At 38.7% G+C, this 23,617-nt stretch overlaps 1 protein-coding gene across 8 annotated transcripts in view; it reads right to left on the bottom strand.

The window, feature by feature from the left end:
* Nucleotides 1-14,567, bottom strand: part of PPP3CC (protein phosphatase 3 catalytic subunit gamma) — a 77,253-nt gene extending 62,686 nt beyond the window's left edge. For 2 of the 8 annotated variants that reach the window (XM_073232675.1, XM_037024720.2), the window contains exon 1: nucleotides 14,153-14,562. In XM_073232675.1, coding sequence (XP_073088776.1) covers nucleotides 14,153-14,201 — 49 coding nt within the window. In that variant the 5' untranslated portion in view covers nucleotides 14,202-14,562. Of the gene's footprint in view, nucleotides 1-14,152 lie in introns of all 8 variants that reach the window. The other 6 variants (XM_037024722.2, XM_037024723.2, XM_037024719.2 and 3 more) reach the window with 6 other exon arrangements.
* Between the last annotated feature and the right edge of the window lie 9,050 nt (nucleotides 14,568-23,617).

The following is a 23,617-nucleotide window of genomic DNA, read 5'->3' as shown; positions in this document are numbered from 1 at the left end:
CACAAAAAACAGTAACTACCACAAAAACAAATCTTAGAATGCCATCAGTCAAAGATAACCACTGTTAAAATTTTGGTGTCTATCTTAACATTTTTAATGCTTCAATATATAATCAGTTATATTATACAATCTTATAATTTGTCTTTTCAATTTGAATTTTTTTAGTAAACTGCTAACATTTTCTCACACTAGCAAAACTCTTCTGTAATTTTCAGTTGCCTCAGGGAGATAAAAATTCACCTAACTTATCTGTCATTAAACACTGTTATTTTTTATTTTCTTTGCTATTATGAATAATGTGGCAACACATATCTTTGTTCATACATCTATAAACTCATATGTTTATTGGCCATTTGAATGTATTTGTTTATAAATTGTCTATAAACATCATATCCTTTGCTCATCTTTCTGTCTGTGCGATTTGCAGTTCTTTATGTATAAAAGGTGACTAAAAATATACCCACATATTAAAGCTAGCAGTAAACATTTTTCCCTAAAGCATACTTTGAAAAGGAAGCATTTCAAATCCAGGCAATATTTCAGAGTAAATTTTCTCCTTCTAAAGCAAACTACTAATCCCTAATTCACAGGGAGTCTCCATCTCTTTATCTCAAGCTTTCAATTCAATTTTTCAGAAGCATATCAACCCACAATCTCTGTTAGCCAAAGTAAATCATTTGCACTAAATCCTGTATTCATTTTAGGGTATTGCTTCCATAGCATCTTTTTTTAAAAAAGAAGCTTTATTGAGACTTATTTAGGTACAATAAACTATATCCACTTAAGTGTACAATTCGAACAATTCTGACCATCTATATATTTGTCAAATGACAACCACAATCAAGATACAGAACATCTCCATTACCCCCAAAAGATTCTCTCCTCCACCCCCAGCACCAGGTAATCACTGATTTACTTTGTATCATTACAAATTTACACTTCCTAGTTTTATATAAATGGAACTGTCTAGTATATAGTCTTTTGTGTCTGCTCTTTTTCACTAAGCATAATGATTTTGTGATTTATCTGTGTTGTCTGTACCAGTAGTTTGTATCTTTTTATTGCTGAGCAGTACTTCACTATGAGGATACATCATATAATGGTTAGCTATTTGCCTGTTGAATATTTCCTGGTTTGGGCTATTATGACTAAAGCTGCCAATAAACTTTTGTGCGTAAATCTTATGTTTGCATTTCTCTTGGGTAAATACCTTGAGGTAGAATGCCAGGGCAGTACAGAAGGTGCAAAATTAACATATTAAGAATCTGCCAAATCATTTTTCCAAGGAGTTATACAACTTTATATTCCCAGCAGCAGTGTATGAGAGCTCCAATCACTTCACATTCTTTTCAAAACTCTGCAATTGTCTAATTTCAGTCATTCTAATGGGTGTTTGGTACTATTTCACTGTAGCTTTAATTTGTATTTTCCCCATAGCTAATAATGTTGAGTATCTTCTTGTATGCTACCTGCCACTTGTATATCTTCATTTGTGACTTGTTCAAATCTCTAGTATACTTTCTAATTCTGCTGGTTGTGAATCATAAGTTCTTTATATATTCTCGATAAAAGTCCTTTGTAAGATATATGGTGTGAATATTTTCTCCCAGTCTGTGGCCTGCCTTTTCATTTTCTTAATGAAACATATTTAGAAGAACAAAATATTTTAATTTTGATGAAGTCCAATTACTAGTTTTTATGGTTTAGGCTTTTTGTGACCTAAGAAAACTTCATCTACTCCCAGGTCTATTTTCTTTCAGTTTATAAAAATTGTAAGTTTTATCACTCATTTGTGGAGTATAAAAATAAAGCAAAACTGGATGAACAAAATAGCTGCAGACTCACAGACTCTGAGAAGGGACTAGTGGTTACCAAAGGGGAGGGGTTGGGGAGGGTAGGCAGGGAGGGTTAAGGGGTACTATTGCAATCACAATATAGGTAGGTCACGGGGAAGGCAGTACAGCACGGGGGAGAAGACAAGTAATGACTCTATAGCATCTTACTACGTTGATAGACAGTGACTGCAATGGGGAGTGAGGACTCAATAATATGGATGAATGTTGAAACCACAATGTTGTTCATATCAAACCTTCATAAGATTATATATCAATAATATTTTAATAACAAAAAATTCTAAGTTTTAGCTTTTACATTCAAGTCTATGATCCATTATTAATTAGTTTTTGCACAGGATGTCAGATTTCATTTTTTTTCCAGTTATTGCACTCCATTTGTAGTTGTCTCTATTTTCACTGCTGAATTGCTTTGTCAAAAATTAATTGACCATTTATGTGTGGGTCTATTTCTGGACTTTATTCCATTCCATTAATCTAATTTGTCTGTTCTTTCACCATTACCAAACTTTCGTGTTCTACAGTAAGTCGTGAAATCAGGTAGGGTCCTTCAACTTTGTCCTTTCTTTTTAAAATTGATTTGCTTATTCTCAGCCTTTTTCACCTCCATAGAAATTTTAGAATCAGCTTAAGAATTTCCATTAAAAATCCTATTGGGATTTTCATTGAGATTGCACTGTATTTATAAATCAGTTTGGGGAACTGACATCTTAACAATATTATATTGTCTTATCCATGAACATGATACAACTCTCCTAATATTTAGGTCTTAAATTTCTCTCAGCAATGTCCTGTGATTTTTCATTAAAGAGATTTTACATGTTTTTGCCAAATTTACTCCTAAATATTTTATGTGTTTTGGTGAGATTTTAAGTGAACTTTTTAAAATTTCATTTCCCAATTGTTTGCTGATAATATATAAATATACAAGTGATTTTTTGTATATTCACTTTGTATCCTCCAACCTTGCTAAATTCAAGTACTTACGGTTATTTTGTAGATTCCTTAGGATTTTCTATATAAACATCTTGCAATTTGCAAACAGAGACAGTTTTACTTCTTCCTATATGCCTTTTAGTCCTATTTCTTGCCTTATTTCAATGGCTAGGACTACTGGTTACAATGCCAAACAGAAGGGGCAAGAAAGGCCATCCTTATCTTATTCCTAATCTTGGGAGAGAAGCATTCAGTAGTTTACCATTAAGTATGACATTAGCTGTAGGTTTTTCACAGATGATTATCAGTTGAGGAAGTTCCCCCTGTATCTAGTTTTCTGAGAGGTTTATTTATTTGTTTAAATTATGAGTGGAGTGTTGAATTTTTGCCAGTTTTTCTGAATTTACCAAAGTAATCATACAAGTTTTCTCCTTTCTTTTGCGAATATGGTAGATTATACTGATTAATTTAAACCAAACTTTCTTTCCTGGGATAAACCCTACTTGGTACTGATGTGTTATTCTTTTATTAATACATTCAATTTACTTGTAAAAGTTATAAATTTTAGTATAGGTATTAGATTTCAATTTTCTTAATTGGGAATGTAATAATAATAGTGATTATAATGTTTACTGGTTGTGTGCTAACTACATAGCAGGCATTATGCTAAGGGCTTTACATGTATTGTCTCATTTAACCTAATAACACTCTATGAAGTATTATTATTCCCATTTGACAGATGTGGAAACCAAGGTTTAGGGAAGTTGGAATATTTGTCTGAGATCTCACAACTAATAAGGAGTAGCTGCAGTTTGATTCCAGGTGAGTTGATTCAGAGACTAACCTCTTATTCTCTTTTGCTATACTGCTTTACCAAATAATCTCTAATAACTTTTTCTCAATAAATCAAAGTAATATAACATGGGTTAGGATGAAAATAATCTCTAAAGTTTAAGTCCAAATGAGAACTACACCGGCATAACACATAACAAGTAACATTCATATGCAAGATATACCACTCATGGAAACAAAAAAGATTTTACACGTTTCTGGGTAAAACAGATATAACTCTATTTCACATACACAAAAGAACACATAACAAAGTGAGCAACAGTGATTATAAGTGGTCATCTTGAACTCACTTTAATTCTCACAGACACACAAAAATCATTCAAAAACTTCAGATCTTCAAATACTGTTAGTAACAAATATTCACACCAGGATTGCTAACACATTTTAACTTAGTTTTTTACCATGAGTCAGTTGCTATTAGATATCCTGTATTTCAATAAAAATTCCTTTACAATGCTTCTAACTCAGAAGCAAAAACCCTACTCAAACCAGGTTTGCACATGATTAAAAATAACAACCAAACTATAAAACTGAGTTTCTGAAGGGGATGGGTGTGGCTACAAAGAAGTAGTAACATAGGAGTCTTACGGTGATAGTACAGTTGAGAATATTTATTGTGGTGGTAAGCAAGGCTACACCTGTGAAAATGCATACATCTACACACACACACACACACACACACGAGTCCATGTATAACTGATGAAACCTGAATAAGCTCTATGGATTGTGCCAATGTCAATTTCTTGGTTTTGGTGTACTACTGTGGCAGTGCGGGATGTTGATGTGGAGGACAGCCAACTAGGGAAGGGTTTCTAAAGTGCGCTGAAGAAATTCTGCAGTCTTTTCATGTTAAATTCAATTCAGTATACTGCTGATATACATCCACTACATTAATGATAACATATTTTTACATAAATATACCTGACATCTGAGGCAGTTCTGCATAAAAGAGGTCACACTGGAGACCTGTTTAATCCTGCAGAAGTGTGAAAAGGTAACTTCAAAAGTTATTGGCCTATCGGAGAAAGACAAGTGCCAAATGATTTCCCTCATTTGTGGAGTCTAACAACGAAGCAAAACTGAAGGAAGAAAATAGCAGGAGACTCAGGGACTCTAAGAAGGAACTAGTGGTTACCAAAGGAGGGGTGTGGGAGGGTGGGTGGAGAGGGAGGGAGAAGGGGATTGAGGGGCATTATGTTTAGAACACATGGTGTGGGGGATCACGGGGAAAACAGTGTAGCACAGAGAAGGCAAACAGTGGATTTGTGGCATCTTACTACACTGATGGACAGTGACTGCACTGGGGTATGTATGGGTGAGGACTTGATAATATGGGTAAATACAGTAAGCACATTGTTTTTTCATGTGAAACCTTCATAAGAGTGTGTATCAATAATACCTTAATAAAAATTTTTTTAAAGTTATTGGGGTATAAACAATTATTTTTAGATTATTGTGTGGTCTTACCCTGAAGGGACACTAGGATTTACCTAAATAGCTATCTCTGTTTACACCAATAATCCTGCTTTCATCTCTATTTTAAACCAGCAAGCCTGCCCTACTTTTGCAGTCTTATTTCCTAATCTACTCACCTGCCTTTCCAATCAGGAACCAGTTAAACACCGTTAAACAGATCACATAATATATTACTACTGAAAATCATATGTACCTTTCACACCCTTTCAAAACCTACTGGAACAAGCAATTTCATTCCAATGACCTAACATATACAATAGCTCTTTGAGAGCATTCCCTCTGTTCTCTGATAGTTACAGAACTCACTTTCAAAATATTAGGAACTGGCCCTAACCAGTTAATTAAGAACCAATTAAGTAACACCTATCAGTGATAGTCTGACAGAAAGAATAACTTTGTAAGTAATGCCATCTGTTTTCAATAAAACAGTGCACAATAGTCAAAAGTAACTCACTTTCATGGATAAATCTACCAATTAACTTTATTAGTCTGGCCATTAAAACTATCCTATTTTATTTTTAAGCCTCCACAAAGTCTTGGATCACATGAGTAAAATATACACACAAAAAAACACAGATTAAGTCTTACCTCTTTAGGTCACTGATCAACAAAGCTGGAACTTGAAAAGATTAGCACTTTATAGAGCGAGGGAGCAAACATTTCATGCCAGATATAGTCTACAGTTTAGACATCTGCTCTTCTCCATGGTATTATTAGTCACAGGAAGCTCGCAATTCTAATTTTCTGTTACTTTTGGGAGGCCATTATATTCTATACTGAGTACTTTTCAAGACAGTGTTTATGCTTCTAAGTATAACAGAAATGTACTCCTTGTAACAGGAACTCATCAAATATTTGTTAATGAATACATGATTTCTAAAATTTTACCTATACTACATAAAAGGAAACTTTCACCATTTTTCTTCTTAAGCATTTTAGGTTTAAATCCTTTCAAAAGCTGAGACTAAGTTTGGAAAATATAAAATACAACACTCTTAAGCCTTCATTTCACACATACCACTCAATGTCAAACAGATCTGCTGTCAAATCTCACCAATATTCAAGGTTAAGTCATTTAATAAAGAATAGCTAACATCTATTAAACACCATTATGGGCACTGTGCTAAGCCCTTTACATACAACATAAAATACAATCTTTAAATTCTGAGGCAGGTACTGTTATCTCCCATTTTAAACTTGAAGCAAGGAAAATAAATAACAAAAGTCACAAAGTTAGTAATTAGCAGAGCCTGTGCTTGTTTCCTACACTGTCTTCCATAAAATAAGCTTCTATGCTTTGACTCACTTAAACATTTACCAAGCTCTGATGTGGTTGGCACTGTACTCATCACTAAGAATATACAGTTATTGCCCTTGAAGAGAACAGATTAGGGTGAAAAAATAACAAAATATTTAAAGAAATTGTAAAGCAATGAGACTGCTATACAGGAGGCAATATTAATCCTCTGATAATGACAGCAGCTAACATGTGTTAAGCACTTAACTATGCACCTATCACTGCATTTTAAGGACTTAATCTTTACAACTATCTTGTAAGCTAGGTTTTATTATCCCTCTTCCTCAGATTTCCTTACCTCGGATATTGAGGTAACAAAAGGTTAAGTGATGTGTCCAGTGTCATGCAGTTACTAAAAGCAGCACAATTTGAATCTAGGTATGCCTGACTTTAAAGCCCATGTTCTAAAACCATTACTCATTCTATACAGCCTCCTAGGAAAGAAGAAAAAAACTTCTCATAAGTCACCATGGCTAAAATCTTGAAAGATAAATAAGGTCAAGTTGGGGGACAAGATTCCACACAAAGGCAATGCAAATAGCCCATTCACAGATATAAAACATCATGGCACTCTCAGGAATTACAAGTACTAGTAAAGGAGATTTGGGGGTGGGGTGTGAAATGAGAAGGAAAAAGTAACACAAGGTTCAGCGCGAAGGAAACTAGGTATCAACAAAGTTGGAGTTTAGCCTAAGGGCAGAAGTGCTCATGAAGGATTCAAACACAAGAATGATTCTTTACATTATCCACACAGATCATGACGGCAGCATGGAGACTACATTAAATAGCCCTAGAAAGAGGCCACTGCAGTAGTATAAGCAAGAGCTGAGAGGAAGCTGAAGTAGATGGTTATGCAGAAACTGAAAGTCCACAGCAGTGAGGCTGGTAAAAGTGGATATGAAGTGAAAGGGATGGGAATGAGGCTGGCCTGACTCCCAGGCTTGTCATCTGAGCCAGGGACTAAATGGGCAAGTGGTGTGATTACCAGGGATGGGAAATACACCTAGAAAATCCTTTCTACCTCCTCTACTTATTTATCCCACTTAATATTTATATTATCTCTCTACCACCGTTTTCACTTCAATCTCTCCAAAAAAATAGAAGCAAGTCTGTCTCATTTTCCACAGTATCCACTTGCGTGATGTTTGAATTTCCTGTAATTTTGGGATATGTGTGTAAAAGCTGACTAAACGTTGGGTATTTAAACAGAGCCATCACAACCGTCTTGCTGCCCCTCTTACGGAAGTGCAGTCAACTGCCCCGCATCCGCAGCTATTCCTCCTCCTCCTCCTCTTCACTTTACCTCTTTCCATTCTTTGGCCCTTTACCATCCTCTCCACTCCTTAGTCAAGTACACTTTGTTTCTCCATCCTTAAATTCGGCATGTTTTTCCAAGCCTCACATGTGGTTGAAACAACCTCTTTTTCTGCTAAACAAGTTGCCTCCACTTCACACCGGCTATAATTTACTTTAAAATTCATCTCTTCCTTTTAGTTTTCCCTCACTAAGATACGACTTATTTGTATCCTCAAATACGATGGTAGCCTTTCTCAAGCCTAGCTATTTTGAGGCATTTCTTGGGTACTTTTTTTTCTCTCCCCGACTTTACATATTTTGAAAGTCTAAAATCCTATTAAAAAAAAAAGTGCAAGAATAGCAAAATGAACACCCATTTGCTCTTTATATGTGACATGGTGAACTTTTTCCCACTTTGGCTTTTTCAAAAAAAACACATAATTTTTTTCTGGACCATCTGAAAGCAAACTGCAGACATCATGACATTTCTACCTAAACACTTCATCAGGTATTGCCTAAGAACATTCTCCTTTAAAACCGCAATACCATATAATCACACCTAAGACATTTAACACTGATATATAATTCAATATATATTCCATATCCAAATTTCCCCAGTTGTACCCAAAATGTCCTCTATAGCTTTTTATTTTCCTAATCCAGGCTTGGCACTGCACTTGACAGTCATTTCTCTTTTATTTTCTTTCATCTATAGTAGTCCCTCTGCCTTTAATATTTTTTTTAGAACACCTTATATAAACATTTTATTAAAACTCTTTACTCATTAAAATGTTTCAATTTTTTTTATTAAGGTATCATTGCTATACACTCTTATGAAGGTTTCACAAGAAATACAATGTGGTTATTACACTGACCCTTATTATCGAGCCCCTGCCCATACCCCATTGTAGTCACTGTCCATCAGTGTAGTAAGATGTGCCTTTAATATTTTTGATCGCTTTGAGATTTTTTAAGAGTTCAGACTAGTTGTCTTATAGAAAGTCCCACAAGTTAGGTTTGTCTGATTATTGTAACTTGATTGAGGTTAAACACTTTTAGCAAGGATTACATAAATAATGCCTGAATGAATTCTTAAATTATCTCCCTGTGTTAACTTCATTTAGAATTTCAGTCTCTTGGGCAGACATTGGCTAGGCACTGCACAAAAACATCATGAATTGTTGGCATTCAGTACATCTAATAATGATCATCAAAGATACATTATTACTGTGGCCAGCTTATACAGCATACCTTTCTGTCACCCAATCTAGAGATCCTAGAATTCTAATAATAAAGACAAAGAAACAAAAAGATTTCATGATAAAAATCTAGTGTGCCAAAAAAATGAAATCAAATATAAAGAATTAAAAGTTCTTTCTGCAAGCATGTGAATAATTAGGTAGATATTAATGATAGCTAAGATATCACTTAGGATGGGTTGAAATTTTTAGTTTTTCAATTTAAAATGCAGCTCAATTTAACATGAGAACTTTAAAATGGAGTGTTATATTCTATTAATGATTGCATAGAAGGATGATAATGATTACAAGATACCCCTTTATTTCCATTAGTCCTTTAGCAATTAAGCAGTATTAAAACCCCAAAATTACCACAAATACCAGAATTAGGTGAACAATTTTGTCTCTCATAGATACTTCTAAAAATTAGCTTTTTCCCCCAAATGCTGCTTCAATGGAAAGATATTCTACTTCTATTATCAAATACTACTCAGGAAAAGGGTTTTAATTAATTCTTTAATTTACTTTAAGTAATGAGTTCTTAGCCATTCTTTTTTTTTTTGGTATCATTAATCTACAATTACATGAGGAACATTATGTTTACTAGATTCCCCCCATCACCAAGTCTCCCCCACATGCCCCATTACAATCACTGTCCATCAGCGTAGTAAGATGCTATAGAATCACTACTTGTCTTCTCTGTGTTGTACAACCCTCCCCGTGCTCCCAATCTAAAGCATTCTTTTGAGATCATTTTTCTCTCAAATGATTCAAAAGCTTTTTTTTTTTTACTTTATAGTTAAACATGGTATTGTGTTATTTTATGGAAGACGGCTTTATTACCAAATGTCTAATATAAATAAAGCTTAAATTACAATCATTAACATGTTAGGTAAAAAAGAACACTTAATCCTGGCTCAAAAAAGAACTAAGTGTTTAAATTAAGATGTCCCTTCCAAGGTTTGAGATTTCCATTCAAGAGACATGAATCTCAAATAACACTCATCTCTCAATATTTAAATAATTTGGCAGGTTGTTCACTTTTACACTGGTTTATTTCACAATTAGTTTACTAATGGTAAACTAAGCATAACTTAAACAAATACCGTTGGCAAATTCAACAGATATGCACTTGTCCACACTGAATATTTATACTTGAAAATATTTCTTCTGAGTTGGCATTGTATCAGATGATTGAAAGTATAAAAGACCAAACTATGAATATAACCACTTTCAAACCATTTCCATGCTGACTGAAACCACCATAAAAATATTTAGGTGAAATTACAATAGCTATGTTAATATGAACCAAAAAGCACAAAACATTTGAATAATGAAAGGTTTAATATATGATTCATTTTGCTTTGAACTCAAAATATACTAGCAGATGGAAATACACAAGAAGTATTAAGAGCAGTTATCTCCACAGGGAAGGAATGTGAAACCTTTGTTTTCTTCCCTTGCTGCCTTTCAAATTTCATAATTAGCAGGGTTAAGCTTACATTTAGAAGAAATGAAAAAAGCCCTTGGTAAATCTATTTTCATAATACAAAAAAGAGGGAGGGGGACAAGAGCTGTGGAAATAAATGAGGTATAAGTCCCAGAGATGGGTTCATGATAAACTTGTGGGAATAGCAATTTTTGTCCATACTACTCTTAAAATCTTTTAAGAAAGCCATAGCCATATGGAAGCAACCAAAGTGTTTATCAGTAGATGTGTGGATAAGGATGTGTTATGTATGTATCATGGAATATTATTCAGCCATAAAAAAGAAAAAATCCTGCCATTTGCAACAACATAGATGGACCTCCAGTGTATTATGCTCAGTGAAATAAGCCAGGCAGAGAATGACAAATCCCACATGATTTCACTTACATGTGAAATCTAAAAACAAAATAAACAAAACAGCAATAAACTCACAGACACTGAGAAATGACTGGCTGCTACAGGGAAGGGGCAGGGTTGGTGGGTAAAATAGATAAAGGGGATGAAGAAAAGAAAAAAAAAACTTCAAGTTGCATACATTAAATATGTATAGCTTTTCATATATCAACCATATATCAACAAAGTGGTTTTCAAAAAAAAAAGAAAAGAAAAGAAAGCTGAATGATTTTTACAGTTCAATCACTTGAGTGACTCATTTTTCTGTTGCAAATACCAGTAGTGATTCCCCAGTGTATATGGATTGTTCTAGAGGCTCACAGATGTTACATTTAAAACAAAGAAGAAACAAATGAACACATATTGGTATACATTGCAAATGGCTCTCCATAAACATTTAAGGAATGAGTGAAATCATGAGAATTTTTTATATTTTTAAACATAAAAGAAAACACCTCCAACTGTTAGAGAAGAAAGCTGCCAGGGAAGTACTAGACAGTATCAGTCTCATCACGTTGTCACCTATAGGATTCCATCCAAACATCCTTTATATTGCAAAAGAGGTATTTTCCTGGTCGGGGGCAGTTTCCTGACTTATGTTATAATTTCACATACTTCCTAAAACTGATATTTTTTAAAATGGTAATGACTTCTCTACTAACCTCTTATGTAGTAACTGATCTATTATCAAACTACTATCAAGTTTCATAATGCTACCTTGTGTTAAGCTTTTCACATCCTGTTATATCATTTACATGGCTCAGATGCTTGACAAGGTATTATCAACCCTATTTTGCAGATGAGGTTATTGAAGAAAAAAATAATAAAGAACTTAAGAAAAAAGACAAAGTTAAAAAAAAAGAAGGCAAGATCACAGGTAAGCTCCAGAAGCAGGAGTAAAACATAGATAGGTTTTGTGACCACCAGTTTCCTCCTTTGTTTCCTCCTTCATTTAGGAAAGTCGCTATCTAGAGGACACTTAAAATACAAATCACTGCCGCCACCCACTCTTCTGCAAGATTTGCTCAAATAAAACAATTAAGTAGACTTTAAAGTTAACAGGAAATGACAGAACCAAAAATAACTGGGGTGTGGTCTCACCTCTGAAGATTTCCAGCTGTGAATAAACACAGACAACTAAGGCCAGACAAGATAATATCAAATCAGGATTTAGTACCCAATACAGTGGACCTCAGCTATATACAGTGGCATCTTACTTTCTTAGAATAAACTTCAACTATTTCACACTCTGGAAAACCCAGAAAAAAAGCAACATAAGTCACCAAGAAGACAAAACTGCTGTGGTCAAGTTCTTGTGGCTACAGTTTTTATATACAAAATAAACCACAACATCCAAAGAGCTTGAAATGTTATGTTTCATTTACGTAAGAGTAATCTTATAAATACACAATATGTGGTAATTTGTAATTTCATTGAAAAACAAACTTTAATGATACAGGTTATAAAATATTCACTTAACTGTGAGCATGCCTAGCAATAAGCTAGCAGCTGCATTTTAACCACATTTTAGTTTACTTCTACATTTTAGGGTCTAAAAGGGTCATTTTAAAAATTCCTTTCTATCTTTTGGAATGCTATGGTGGAAATTACATGCTACAATGGCGATCAGAATTTGAGATTTGTGATGGTCTGGGGATTACCACTAAGCTTCACTCAGATCCTATGTATTCTGACTTCACATACAATTCTGGTTTATCTGGTTTCCCTGCCTACTTCAGTTCAGAAGTGGCAGATTACAAAGACATATTTTGACAGATAGAGGACAGTACTGAAGGAGATAAACTAAAAACAGCACTAAACTGGTATAGCTGTGAGGAGTCATTTTAGCACAGGAGGAAACTGCCAACACCCATATACAGCAGAATTCACCGGCCATATTAACAGCACAGGACAGAAATTAATGTACATAATAATGACCTTGACTTATCAAAAAAGGTTGTGTTTAGCATATCCTGAATCTTAAAACAGGATGGGAGGGTACATATATTCTTTGAGTTATATGCTATAAATACTGACATTAAAATTATCAAAATCATTTATCAGCCAAAGGACTAGGTGTCAGTTACATGAACAATTCACGTAAATCCCTAATGAGACCAAACAAATGCTAGGCAGATAAATCTCAAAATTCCCATTATATTTACTAAATACTACATAACTGTGGATAATCAACATTTATGAGCAACACTTACCATGCTGACTTTTTTTAGGGTAAAAACTAAGTTACACACTAGCATTATACAGTGTAGAACAACATTTTTGATGCTTAATGTTTTTAGGAGAAAAAGCCTCTTAAAACACTGAAATTCACTCCCTTCATTGAATATTCAATAGGCTTTCCATTGAAAAAAAAATTATTCTTGCTACTAATCTTGATTTCCTTTCTCCTTCTAATTACCAAAATGACAAAATTAAAGTAATAGTTTCCCCCACTTACAGCTAACGTCTTTATCCTGAGGCCACTAACACAGCTGGGTGGAGGCATATTCCCTTTTTATAAATTGAGTGCTTTCAAACACTCAAGAGAGAGGAGTTGTACTTAAGTCTTATCGCTGAACAAAAGGAGCACATAAATTAGTGGTTATGTTTAAATGGGTATTCTTAGTTTAAGGGCAGAAACAATTACAACGCACAATCCTACAAGTATGAGTAAGAAACACTTTAGTTTATGTTCGACATCTGAATCAGAGAACATCATTCTCCAAGTCCCTGTGGCTAAAAGGAAAATAAAACACCAGCATCACTGAGATCTGCAAACCCCTTTCAAACATCATACAAGGGATTTAACTGTATTTGGTTCCCCATATTGTTTAATAACAGCAGTGACTTGTGACAATCTGGAGGAAGTGGGCCGAAAGGTACAAACAAGGTGTATGTCCTAAAAACGGGGAGGGGGGTGGAGGCGGAGGGGCGAGACGATCGGAACCTTTTAAAGAAGGGGAGCGGCCGAAACCTCCGCCTTGTAAGAATCTACTCAACTCCCTGCCCACATCACCCTCGATGGCTTCGCCAGAAAAGAGGAATCGTTTCTTTTTAAAAAGATGGGAATCGGGCCCTTTCGGGTGGTGGTGCGCGAAGCACTCCCCACCCGACCTGAGGTCCGACACTACGGGGAACAAATCAGCCACCTCCAGCTGGCTGCGGACCCGGCTGCGACCGGGGCCCGCGGGGGGACACCCCCTCCCGCACCCCGCAGGTCTCCTCCGCGATGGCCCCCGCCGCGCTCCTCGGCCCCCTCCTTCTGCCCCCCGGCCGGGGCCGCTTCCCGCGAGGGCCCGAGCACGGCCCGCCCGCCCGGCACCTTTGACGACGCGCTCGGTGGTGGAGAGGTGGACGTCCCTCCCGGACATGATCCCCTCGGCCTCCTCCTGGCGCCAGGACACCGCCGGACGTGCGCCTCCGCCTTCGTCTCCAGCGGCCTCCGCTCCCCGGGCCAGTCGGCCCACGGAGGGAGGCGGCCGCGGCGGCCCGGCCTCACACCCCACTGACAGGATGGGGCCCGCCCGCCGCTCCTCCAGAGGCGCCGAGTCGAGAGCGCCCGCGACCCCGGCGGAGGGAGGTAACCCGGTCGGCCGCGGCGGCTCGGGGCCGGGCTCACGTGCGCGCGCGCGCGCCCCCGCACGCCGCTCTCCCGACTTCCCGGCGGCGCGCGCGGCCCCGCGGCAGGTCCTGCGCGGTCCCCTGACCCCTCGCCCCCGGGCAGCGGGCTGCGCGGCTTAGCCCTTCCCGCGGAAGCCTCGGCGCGCGCGGCCGCTCCCCGCGCACGCGCGCTTCCTGCCGCCCCTCCCGCCGCAGGCAGCCCTCTTGGCCTCTCAGACCGCCTGGCCGCGGCCGGCTCCTCTGCTGCCCGCCGCCGCCCGGGCCTGACACACCTAACACGAGCGCCGAGGGTCCGCACGGACAGTCCGGGCGAGGCAGCGGCTATCTTGTGACCCGGCCGGGGCGACCAGCAGCCGCTCCGTGGAGCGTGGCCTGTCCCCACGGGGCCACCTTGCCGCGAGCCCCGGAGCTGCCGGACCATCCCCACGGGAGGCCCCCTTCGCTTTCCTCGTCGTCCACCCGCCCTGTCTCTGCGAGTCGTTACCCAGTAGACCCCGCTCCTTCCCACTGTTTACGCTCCCCGACTCACCGAACACATTTAAACCCCTAATTTAGGTTTTCACATTTGAGTGCAGCTGGTACAGTAAGGACATTCGTGTCCATCCTAGTTTCAGTTCAGTAGTTGGAGGGGTGGGGGGGACTCAGTTTCCGGGCGGGATAAGACCCCAGGCCAGGCCCAAGGCCTCCCCATTTCTTTCTATGTCCAAGAGAAAGGGGAGGGCAGCCGCTCTAGGGATCGATCTCTCGGCCAGACCTCGTCTGGGCCAGGAACTGACCTACGCCTTGCCTGTCACCTCCTCGGCTGGAAGCAACCCCGTCCCTCTGACGCAGTGACACACTGACTCCCTGCTCAGGCTTAGTGTAGAACACCATGGGCAATCGATAGTCTTAACAAGCTGGCTCAGCAACCTTTTCTTTTCTCAAATTGTAAGCCTGGAATAGAAACCATCTTACCCGGACTGTCTTCCCCCACCGAGTCTAGTGCCTGGCAAAATCAAAACGATTTTGATAACTAGCTATGAAACTGAGATCCAAGGAAGTATATGCAAATTAGAGGAACATCAGTCTTAACAATTACTGTGGTGGCCAATAAGAAATCATACGTGGCTGTGTACATCTAAATAAAATTAAATATTCAGTTCCTCAAGTACACTAGCCACATTTCAAATGCTCAGTAACTATATGTGACCAGTAGCTACTTTATTGGATGTGGTAGAACAGAACATTCCATTATAGCAGTAAGTTCTTTTGGACAGCTCCTAGCTAAAAGATTATAGGGGTTAGGCCTAAATCTCTATAGATACAGATTTATGTGCTGGGGACACACTGGAGTCAGGCTCTGAAATATGCTTTGGAGTTTTGATTTAAGGCCATCCACAGCAACCCCAGCAAGGCAGGAGCACTTGAGGAGCTGAATAGAATTTGGTTCAGACTTCCACCCAAAAGAATTGTTCAGATATCCTGAGGAAGTTCTGTAACTGGAGCTCCACACCTCTATCAAACAGAACAGATATCTAAAGGTCAAAATTGAATTGGTCCCTGCAGCATATATAATTCATCTGGGAGAATGTAAACAGGAGCTAAAAACAAAAAGTTTAAGAAAACATTGCAAACCAATGTAAAAAGATAAATTATTCAATAATAGTGGTGGGGAAAAAAACCAACTATTTGGATCTCAAGTTGGAGCCACTCCATAACATCAAATAAAGAGAGCCTAGTTTATAGAGTTATATATGAAAAATAAAATTTTAAACAAATCTAGAAGAAAATGAAGACATTATCCTGCTTGGATAATTGTGGTAATTCTGGAGCTAATAGATGCCAACTCCCCACCCCAACATAAGTATGCATTTATCAGATCAAAACCAATTTAGTAAATTCAGATAAGCACTAAGCTCAAAAGCAATGAATCACAAAAGAATGCTGTGTTTAACTACTTGAAAAAAGTAAACAATTAAAAGTCATAAAACCTGGAAATTTGCATCTCATATCAGGGTAAAGAACTTTCAACTATTCAATAAAAGAGCTATACAAGTATGGGCAAAGACCATGAACAAAGAATTCATAAAAGAATAAAATGTAAGGCACCAAACATTTAAAAGTGTTCAACTTCACAAGTAATAAAAACACAAATGAAAACAAGATGCTATTTTTCACATAGCAAATTTGAAAACCTTTTTAAAAGGTGATGCGGTAATAACTTCTCTGGAAAGGGATTCAGCAGACCAATCAAAGAAATCTTTGGCCAAGGGAAATATTCTCAACATAATTAGTCATCGGAAATGCAAAATAAACCATATTGAGATACCACTTCACTAGGCCAGCAGAATAGCTAAAATTAAAAACTCTCAGTACCAAGTGTTGACAAGGTGGGAACAATTGGAACTCTCCTACATTGCTGGTGGGAGAGTAAAATGCTATAACTAGTTCGGAAAACAGTTGGAAGTTTCTTATGAAGTTAAATATATACCTACTCTATGACCTAGTAATTCTACTTCTAGGTATTTTACCCAACAGCAATTATTATACAAATAACAGAATATTACTCAGCCAATAAGAAAAATCATCACTTATACAATATGCATGAATCTTAAAATCACTGTGGTGAGTGAAAGAAGACACAAAGTAGTACATGCTATATGATTTCATTGCACAGGAAAATGGTTAAATGACAAAATCAGATGAAACATTATGCATTATGAAAAAATCATCCTATTTTAGATTAGAAAGATATTTGGTGTGAGAAAACCCTCAGGAGCTAAGGAAAAGTGAAAAAGCTAGAATATAATCATGTACAGCATGGACCCCATTTGTTAACAAATAAGCAAATGCATGCAAAAAAAGTCTAGAAGGAAATATTAATACATTGATTCTATAGGAATTAGGTGCTGACTGTACTAAGCACTCAACACTGCTTGCTGGGTGGTAGGGATAAGGTGATGAGCTAAAGTCAACACAGTTCACACCCTCACAGAGCACCCGTTGATGAGGAAAAAGTGCTAACAGTAGCTACCTCTTGGTGGTATGATTGACTTACAAAAAACAATAATTCTCTGTATTTTACAAATGTTCTATGGTGAGAAAGTATTGCCTTATAACTAGGGGACAGTAAAGGAAAGGGCTCTTGCCTTCCGAAGACCTGTTGTCTGGGCCTACTTCCAGTAGCTTTAAATATTCATTTGCAGGACATTCTGACTTATCTGACTAAAGTAAAACATCTAGAACCACTCAATGAACATACACAAAAAGGAAAACTCTAAGTTCCCTTCCCAGATAATTTTTTAAATGAATAAGACACCATAACTGGTGGTGGTGATGCTTCTAACCATCGCCTTCGCTGTTTGTTCCTGGCTGCATTTGGAGAGTTGCGTTTCATTCAGCTTATACACATACCCACCTGGTCAGGGTCTGCTGTGTTGTTTACTAACAGGTGAATCTGATTCACTTCCCTTTTACTTTCTGCATTATCAGAATAGACTACTTGAACCTACCAAGATTCATGTTTAACTAGCATTCCTAATTTCTTCAAAACTAAATTCCCATCTTACAGGGCCTATGAGACTTGATATATTTTCTTATGAAACTCCCTAGGCACTTCATAAACCCTAATTAAAGGCCAGCTTTTCTGAGAAACAACTATGCTTTTAATTTAACAAAAGCACAGGGAATCTTAGTTTCCCTTGTTGTATAAGTAATCCTGGCTTCAGTTTCTATTTGTATGAAGCCATTAAATATTCAACTTAAGTGTTAAATGCAGACAAGAGAATGGTAGAATATTTTTAAAACTAGAGTAAAATGAGCATTTAAAATATAGCTATACAGGAAAGGTATTTTATAGTGTATAATCTCTAATTTTCTATGAAAAGCACATCATAAATGATTTTATTAATACATATTGTATGGACATCATATACTATATTATATTTTATTCATATCTTCCTATAAGTGCATTTAGGTCTGATGAAATTACCTTGTCATGGACACTCCCCAGTCTTGAGGTCTAAAAAATCAGTGGATTCAGATATACATTTGGAAAATATACATTTTTTTGTAGTTGGAAAAACATGGCCCAAAATAATATCCTACCAATAATAGCCTGATATTGAATTAATAATCTTCTTAGACTTGTAAGTAAAAAAATGCTAATGGAAGTTACGCTGACTGGTAAATATATATTTTTGGTTGATATTCAGGCCAATTTTTGGGCAGTGTGAAAATCTCCCAATAGTGTTTTACCCCTTGGTCTTCCTGGGAAAACCCAATACTTTGAGGACAGGGACTGGGGAGCCCCAAAGCCTGCCACACTCCCTATTACTTTTGTTTGCATCTTTACAAAGCAGGAGAAAATGGCTGCAATCATTACTGGTTACACAATATAGCATAGTGTAAGAAAATAGAATTTAATACCTCTTTCACACCTGGGCTCCAGCATTCCACACAGTAAGATGCCATGGGTGAGTGATACTGGCACTTATCAAATTGCTTAGGTCAAAAATTTAGAGTGGAGGGCCAGGCAGAGGGAGAGGCTCTTTGCCTCACACACCAAATTCTGTCGGCTCACTCCCCCTACAGTCCATGTTTCCATACCACAGATCTTTATAAACAAAAGATACATCTGACATGGCATTCGTCCGTTCAAAACCCTCAAATGGCCCCTTTTCTCCTGAAAGTGGTCAGACTTCCCTAGGTCTTTGAACTCAGCTCAAACCTCTTCTGCTACAGTTCAGACATAGTGACCTTGTTTATACAAACGCCTCCAAAAGGCCAGGCTCGTTTCTGTCCCAGAGTTCTTGCATTTGCAGCCCCTTTTGCTAGGAACGTCCTCCTAGATCTTCACAAAGCTGCCTCATCACTTCAGCTCAGCTCAGTTGCTGTCTCCTGAGACAGGGTGCTCCTGATCAAGGTAGCAGCTGAGGCCATACCAGCGCCGCTCTCTCAATCAGCACTCTCAGTTCATTCGTGTGTGGCCCTTGTTCGGGTCTACCCTCACTCCCTAAGGGGATGTGCCTTTGTCTTGTTCACCGCTGCTGTCATGCGAGTCCCAGCGCCGAGTTAGAGTTCGGTAATTTGTTGATAAATGACTACCTTACTCTTTTCTGGAGAAGTTCTCAACTGTCACGTGAGGATTTCAAAGCAGTCCCTCCCCATCCTGCTGGCAACTGCAAACAGAATGAAGGTGTTGAGTATACTTTTAAGTGCTTTGAGGTATGTGTGAGAAATGTGTGGGAAAGCATATATTATTCAGATTCTCAAAGGAATCCAAACAACAAAATGTCAATTACCACTGGACTAGAGTTATATATAATGCACTTTCTCATACATTCAGTTCTTATTACATTTATGGGTAGTAGAGAAGTCATAACTTCTACCTCATGGATAACGTGCAGAGAGGTTAAACATATTATCAGAGTTCACAAAGCCAGTCAAATCCATTGACACAGACCCATTCTTTTGGATTCAAGATCCTGTGCACTTAGGCTGAAGACAGACAGAATCCAGAACCCTGGGCTAGTAGGTTTGAATTCATTCTTGCTTAAATTTGTTAACTTCAAAAAGCACCAATATTGACACTTTTCGAAGGACTTTCTTTTTTAAACTAGCTTTTAAGTCTGCATTAAAATTATCAATGAAAAAATACTACCATCAGCCAGATCAAGTCAGTTTTCAAGTAAAATTTCAAGGTATGAACCAAAAAATGCAAAATAGTTTCCTATTAGGCTAAATAGAACATAATTTGGAAAACAGATCTGCAGGAATAAATATCACACACCTTAAAAACAAATGAAAACGATGTTGAGATCCACCCTTTTAGTTAGGATACAAAATTGAACATCTATATTGGAAGATCAACTTAATCTAATTTTTTAAAAATCGTTTTTTCCAGAAAAAAATATAAATCTCTCTCTCTCCTGCCTAACAGTTTTTCAGAGAAGGGAAAAACTACATTATTTGGAGAATTACTACAAAATGTTTAAAATGTATGAATTTGGCAGCACAACTCTTCTCAAGGGCTAGTTATATAGGATACAACCAGATGCTGGCTTCCAAAGAGCTTGTTTTATTAACCTCAGGAAGTTATAGGGAACATGCCACATGAATCTCCTCTTCTGGGAAGATACAGTAGATCAAAGAGAACTTTTTGCTCCTTACTAGTACCTATAATTAAAAGCCTAATCCTTTAAGAAAAAAAAAGCCACAGGTCTTCTTTATTGAATTATTTGTTTTCTTTCTTCTTAAAACCCACAAGATTAATATCATGTTTTGGAAGGAATTTGCTTTTAACTGGCCTGAGTGTCATTCTTAGATTTTGATGCATTTAAAAGCATTAGCCAAGCAGCATGCATACCCCAAGTCCTGGGACCAGCCACCTTCTGCATCCACCCTGCTGTCGAGGCAGCCACCTGCACTGGAAGGTGGTATGTCAGTCAGCCCAGCTCGTTACAGCTGTCCAGCTTGAGCAGCAAACCCTACTGAAGACAGGCATGTCTTCCATGTTGACAGTCGTGGAAAAAAGGCTGATACACCAGTTTGCAGGGCATATTCACGGCTAGCAGCGGCCGCATAGTGGTAGCAGAGAGCAATAACCAATGTATCCAGGTTTTCTACAATGACGTCCAGTTCAAGTTCTGCTTTGGGGTCCAAGGGTGCTCACCTGGGCAGCTGCAGCCCCCACAGGTGTGGCAGTGGACACCAATGGAGACGTTATCTTGGCAGATTATGACGTTGGTTGGGTCAGCACTTTTTCTCGTACGTAAATCCAAAAGGTGAGCTGGCCACCTCATGGGCCTCAGAGGAGTGATCATAGACCTGAATGGACATGTAGTTGTGGTTGACAATTTGCTACATCTTCACTTTCCAGCCCAATAGCAAGCTGGTGGTCTGGAGGTCTGTGGGACTATGGACCGTCACTTTGCAGGGCCCTTTTGTGGCTGTGAACAGGTTGTGGTGATGAACTTCCTTAACTGTTCAGCAAAGGTGTAGCCAACTCGTTTGTTCCCCATGGGGAGGGCAAAGGGCAGTTCAATGCCCCCCACCTGGGCAGCTGTGGACACCAGTGGGAATATCACTAGGGCTGACTGGGCCAACAGGTACATCCAGCTGCTCAACAGCTGGGGGTCCTTCCTGTCCCACCGACATGTCTGCAGAGCCCTCAGAGGGCTGGCCTTGGAGGGCCATGCAGTAGTGGCTGATGCTGGTAACCAGTTTTAGTAACTGTGCAACCTCCAGTAGCTGCACAAGGGTCCTGCCTAACTTATAGTACAGATATGGGGGTGGCTGGACAAGGTCTGGCCTGGAGGTGGGCCACACCTACAGCACTGAATGGGCTGTGGGCCTAATGCCCTTTCTCCTCTTCCAGTGGAATAATAGAATTGCACTTTATTCAATTCTTGCTTTGCTCACCAAGGTGGGCCTGGACGATGCTCCCAAGGACATGCAGAGTTTCACCCAACCTTCCACCCCTGTCCCCTCACAGTCTGCTCCCCACTCCCCAAAGTGGGGCCAGAACGGCCTCTTACTCCAGGGTGGCAAGTCCCCCGACAGAGACAGCAGCCCCCACCTCCCACATTAAAATGGGTTCATCTAAAAAATGAAAGCCAAATGCAGGATGATGATACCCACGTTAAGAGTGCATATCACACTCAATTACTTCATGATTTGTCAGGGGCCTCCACTAGGAATTTCCTGATGGCTTTCTATTACATGTGCGTATTTGAAAAAACCTATGCGGACTATTGCATAAGTTTATGCAACCTTAATGTTCTAAAGATCTACAAACAAAATCAGAGAACAAAATCCAGAGCCTAATGCAAGAAAGAACTACGACTGCCAGAGACAGAACACTCACTTTATTCCCTCACTGTAATTGATGCCACCATCTCAGAATCCCGCCCACTGGCAGGGTCAAACATTGCTATTATACAGGACGGATGGTCTCTGCTAAGTCCTTCATTTAAAATAAACCCTGACTAGACCTCTGGCAAGTAAGGGTTGTGATGTTAGGAAGAAAAATTATTTTTTGGCTGGCAGCTCTAAAAATACTTAGCTGAAGGCTGTTAAGAACCTATGGATCTTTTCCAAACATTAGTTTTTTCTACTTTAAATGGAATGTAGTTCAGTTTCTTCCAGGATGAAAGGGATTCACTTCAGCTGAGATTCCCACCTATTGTTCTTCAGAAGTCTAAGTATTTCACACTAGACATTAAGAGCACAAAAATCTTGGGCATTTTGTTTTCCCAAAATCAAAAACCCTGTGTCCACATTTGGTGTCTTTACTGAAATGGACTTTGCTCAAAGCATCACTGAGTGGTAAAGAGTGTGCGGAAGCAACATGACAGAAAGGCCTTAGTGTTCGACCAAAACTGTCCTAAATGGCTTAGCTGGTTTAAGAGTGTTTTACAGAGAGACAGCTAAGATCAAAGTTTTACTCTTCTTAATGACCTATTTACTTTGCTTGGCTCTGCTCTACATGGGCCTCAAATTCACCTTTCTCAAACTTTTAAGTAAAGAAGGTAACAAGGAATCTAAGCAAAAAAGCACCACCAAAGACAAGAAAACAAGGCAGAACTGCTGCTGCCAGGGCATTTTCACAAGCATGATAACTTACAGACATTTCCTTTGGTCTTTTCATTCTGTGTCGCAGGCTGAACCACGGAAAGAAACTAGGGATAGTCTCCATCCAGAAGGAGCAGGATGTAGAAAGAGAACAGATCATGGTGCAAGTCCAGTACCGGAGGCAGGCACAGCAAGGCACTGCTCCCAGCCTGGGAAGGCTCTCCAAAGGTCATGTGAGCCAGAGGACAGCATGAATGTCATTTTGAACAACTCCAGCAGTTGGTAGTCTGATAGAGTAGCTAGTTAATACAACTAAAAAAAAAAACACACGGTGAGCCACATAAAATATTACTCTTCAGTTAAAAATCTGAAGGACTGAACAATAGGCATTTGGGAATCTAATGTACATAGCAATAGGATCCCATCCACTCCTTTACCTTACAGATATTTTTATTGTCGAAGAAAAACAACAGATCCCTGGCCCTATGATTACACTGGAGTAAGGACAGGTTTTGAATCCTAAGTCTCATGACAGGACTTTGCTCTGTGAGAGATACAGGTGATGTAGTTTAAATGAACCGAGCGCTCTGCAAGTTTCAAATCATGCAGCTAC

The sequence above is a fragment of the Manis javanica genome, chromosome 3, assembly GCF_040802235.1.
Source record: "Manis javanica isolate MJ-LG chromosome 3, MJ_LKY, whole genome shotgun sequence".
NCBI classification, from domain to species: Eukaryota; Metazoa; Chordata; class Mammalia; order Pholidota; family Manidae; genus Manis; species Manis javanica.
This window is presented reverse-complemented; position numbering and strand designations above follow the sequence as displayed.